Here is a 4,463-nt window from a genome sequence, read left to right as displayed (position 1 = left end):
CATGGACACTCACTCATACACAAACAGCTGCATTTGAGTTCAAAACATTATTTTACAGCAACTTCCAAAAATACTGCCGCCCATCTGTCTTTAAAGCTACAGGTTGAGCCATCTTGTTTCTTGAAATGGAAAGTAACAAAATATCATATTATCCAGCTCCAAGGACCAGTCTCCGAAAGAGGTGAGATTTGTTGTACAGTTGTATTCCTCCAGGAGATGTTGGTGGTGCCACGGCGGAGATGGTTTGTTGTATTCCTCCAGGAGATGTTGGTGGTGCCACGGCGGAGATGGTTTGTTGTATTCCTCCAGGAGATGTTGGTGGTGCCACGGCGGAGATGGTTTGTTGTATTCCTCCAGGAGATGTTGGTGGTGCCACGGCGGAGATGGTTTGTTGTATTCCTCCAGGAGATGTTGGTGGTGCCACGGCGGAGATGGTTTGTTGTATTCCTCCAGGAGATGTTGGTGGTGCCACGGCGGAGATGGTTTGTTGTATTCCTCCAGGAGATGTTGGTGGTGCCACGGCGGAGATGGTTTGTTGTATTCCTCCAGGAGATGTTGGTGATGCCACGGTGGAGATGGTTTGTTGTATTCCTCCAGGAGATGTTGGTGGTGCCACGGCGGAGATGGTTTGTTGTATTCCTCCAGGAGATGTTGGTGGTGCCACGGCGGAGATGGTTTGTTGTATTCCTCCAGGAGATGTTGGTGGTGCCACGGCGGAGATGGTTTGTTGTATTCCTCCAGGAGATGTTGGTGGTGCCACGGCGGAGATGGTTTGTTGTATTCCTCCAGGAGATGTTGGTGGTGCCACGGTGGAGATGGTTTGTTGTATTCCTCCAGGAGATGTTGGTGGTGCCCCGGCGGAGATGGTTTGTTTTATTACTCCAGGAGATGTTGGTGGTGCCACGGCGGAGATGGTTTGTTGTATTCCTCCAGGAGATGTTGGTGGTGCCCCGGCGGAGATGGTTTGTTTTATTACTCCAGGAGATGTTGGTGGTGCCACGGCGGAGATGGTTTGTTGTATTCCTCCAGGACATGTTGGTGGTGCCACGGTGGAGATGGTTTGTTGTATTCCTCCAGGAGATGTTGGTGGTGCCACGGTGGAGATGGTTTGTTGTATTCCTCTAGGTCCTAGAGTCTAGGAAATGGTGGTTCTGTTAGCCAGGCCAGTGAAGAGAAAAGGATCCGCATCACCGAACTGCTAGGGACCTATGGAGGGACAGATGGAGGGACAGATGGAGGGACAGATGAAGACACACATCACATTGGACGGTCATTGTAGGTCACATTCCAGTACCTACAAGTCTTGTGAGGATGGGAGGCCCCCCAGAACCTTGCTAAAACAGTAGTAAGATGGATTGTAGCACTCTCACCTGTGTAGAATAAAGACGACTGTACAGATCCGTTCTCAGGAGGAAACCCTGGCATCGGACATCCAGAAAAAAGGCTGCCTTCCAACCCCCTCTCACCCAGCGTCAAGCTCCCTTCACTGGGATTATTACAGCTGCTATTATTACAGCTGCTTCCCCCTGGAGCTCCGGGGAACCAGCTGGGGGCTGTGAAAGGGGCCTGGGAGATGCTTCATGCCCAGGTATGGAGCCCCAGACCAGGCAGGGAGAGCTGCCATGCCCTCCCCTGGCTGAGCCCCTCTGGATAGGGCAGGGATGGGGTTAGGGATGGCGGCTGTAGGTTGGGTTAGGGAGGGAGGTTTGGGGGTAAGAAGGTCTTGGGATTAGGGATGCTTCAGGGTAAGGCACAAAGGGTTTGGGGGCCTAGGTAGAGAAGCTGATTCTACAGTCATTGGAAAGAATGGGAGTGGGTCTGGGTCCATTGGACTGAGTTGGGGCAGGTATGGGACCATGTGATCTGTTTTGGGAAGGTGTAAGGCCACTGATATTTTAAGCCCTTTTCTCAAACATACAGCTGCCTGAGGGTGTGTGTGTGGTGTGTGTGAGTGTTTGAGTTCTGGATGCGTTATTGGACGGTATGTGTGTGGTGTGTTTGGGGTGTGTTTGACGGAGTCCATTTACTGGCTTTGCTGGAAAACACTGTGGTATCTGCCGGGGTTGCCACTGTGTACTTTGCCGTGGCTGTTGCCAAGACTGCCTTGGGTCCTGATATGAAGGACCCGGACAGGGCTGCCCGGAGAACTGCCTGTTTGCATCTCCAGTCCCAGAGTGGTATAACTCCAGGCTGGGTTGTATGGTTTGGTCAAAGGCCTCAGGGAGAATATTGTACAAGTTTGGGAGAGGAACAGGGACAGGGATGGGATTATTAAGGATAATATTTTGGATGGAATGTATCCAGGACTGGTTGGTTGTTAATATGGGATGGTTGTGGGACCGTTCGGTTGCCATGGAGATAGCCGCCACTTCCTTGAGTCCGTTGCCCTGCAAACGTCTGAGCAGCCTTGGGTAGTATATTTGTGTTTACAACGCTGCGTGGCTCTCTAACAATCCCAGGACTACACCCCAGCCCATGCTCCACGCCACTAACAACTCCATTTCCCAGCAGCCTCTGCTCTTCATAGCTGTTGAGATTAGAGGTCATGTGTGGACCAACCATCTGCCATCGGTTCTCACAGTGTGAGCCTATCCCGCCATTGAAGCCCTGGATGACTGGCAATAAGGAACTCTGGGAGTGAGGGAACATGCCCAGTGTGTTCGGATTGGCAGTGTTGTGAGCAGGGAGTCTGTTTATTGGCTCAGTGGCCTGTCCCAAGCTGCCTATCACACATCCACCATCATTCTCCCTCATCAGAGCCTCCTTCACGTACGAGAACACGTCATTGGCTAAGTTATCATCCAGCTTCCCCGTCACAACCTGCTGTTCCATGTTGATCCTGAAGAGGGTGCTCTCCCACTCCCTCAGCTCTGTCTCCTCCATCCTCAGCTCCTACAGGCCCTCCGTCCCCATCGCCCCCAGGATCTCCCCCAGAGAGTCCATCATGGTTTGGGTTGTGGGGTCTACCAAGCTGGGCCTATGGGGACCCTGGAGCTCCCCGGGGACACTCAGCAGAGCGTGGCTGTCCAGGAAGGCTCTCTCCAGGCCTGGGTCCTGGGGGAAGGCTAGGTCTAAGTCTGGGGAAAAGTCCTGGAGGTCCAGGCTAGGGTTAGGGTCCTGGGGCTGAGTGTAAACGGACCGGTCTTGACAGAGTCGGGACCCCAGGAGAGAGGCAGGGTCCAGGTGCTTGTCCTCAGGGCTGGAGCCTGGGGGAGTGAGGCCTGGGGGGATGGGTGGTCCTGGAGGCATAACGGCAGTATCCAGCGAGGGACAGGACTCATACAGCAGAGCCTCCCCAGTGGCAAAGTTGAAGGGAAGCTCTATTCTCCGCTGACGCAGGTGCTCCTCGCCCTCCTGGTTCCTGTAGATGGGTGACAAAGGTCAAAGGCCACTAAAACATACTGTATGTAAAACATAGCATGGAATGATACAACTATTTTGAACAAAGATAAATGTCAACAGTAGGCTCACGTCAGGGCTTTCTGTCGAACGACGATGAAGTCGGGTCTCCCTGCCCTGAAGACGACCCTGGCGTTGGCCTGAACCCACACACCTGCCTTAGTCAGCAGCCTGAAAATGGTGAAACCAGTCTCTCCTGTTTTTATCACTACAGAGAGATAGAGGGGAGCAGCGAGAGAGAGGGAGAGATAGATAGGGGGAGAGAGAAATATAGAGGGGAGGAGAGAGAGCGGGAGAGAGAAAGGAGTCAGACTCTGCATCATACTGAATGTTGGCTTGCAAAACACCAGATGTAAGCTTCAGAAAATGTTTACTCATATGCGTGTGTGCATGTGTGTAATGAGTAACTACAATCTAACTCACTTTTGAGGTGGTTGTCTGCGCAGTACATCACGTCAGCAGCATTGATGAACTGGTAGCCTGAGCCTCTAGTGACCAACTCTGTCTCAGAGTAACCCAGCACCACTTTACCTCTGGAGGGGATAGAAGAGACACACACACACACACACACACACACACACACACACACACACACACACACACACACACACACACACACACACACGTGCAGAGACACACACACGCACGGACGTGCGGACACACACACACACACACACACACACACACACACACACACACACACACACACACACACACACACACACACACACACACACACACGTGCAGACACACACACACGCACGCACGTGCAGAGACACACACACACACACACACACACACACACACACACACACACACACACACACACACACACACACACACACACACACACACACACACACACACACGGACACTGGACACGGACACACACGGACACACACGCACGGACGTGCAGAGACACACACACAGGTCAATTTATGAAGGTCCGATGCCGTAGCACATATTATTAGAAGAAAACCAACATTGTCCTCTCAAGTTCCCTCTATATTAGTCCCAGTGAGGGTACAATATTTTCAGTGATGCTGTGAGATGTGATGAGAGAT

General features: G+C 52.3%; 1 protein-coding gene across 1 annotated transcript; it reads right to left on the bottom strand.

The window, feature by feature from the left end:
• Nucleotides 1–866: 866 nt before the first annotated feature.
• LOC106561135 (aryl hydrocarbon receptor) lies at nt 867–3,953 on the bottom strand. Its single transcript, XM_014124777.2, has 4 exons — nt 3,823–3,953; nt 3,472–3,607; nt 1,371–3,361; nt 867–1,206 (listed from the first exon to the last, which is right to left on the bottom strand). Exons 1-3 carry the CDS (start codon nt 3,848–3,850, stop codon nt 2,893–2,895), a joined length of 633 nt encoding a protein of 210 aa, XP_013980252.2. The 5' UTR covers nt 3,851–3,953; the 3' UTR covers nt 867–1,206; nt 1,371–2,892.
• Nucleotides 3,954–4,463: the final 510 nt, after the last annotated feature.

Source organism: Salmo salar, chromosome ssa01, assembly GCF_905237065.1.
Source record: "Salmo salar chromosome ssa01, Ssal_v3.1, whole genome shotgun sequence".
NCBI classification, from domain to species: domain Eukaryota; kingdom Metazoa; phylum Chordata; class Actinopteri; order Salmoniformes; family Salmonidae; genus Salmo; species Salmo salar.
Note: the sequence above shows the minus strand (reverse complement) of the source record. Positions and strands in the feature narration are given on the sequence as shown.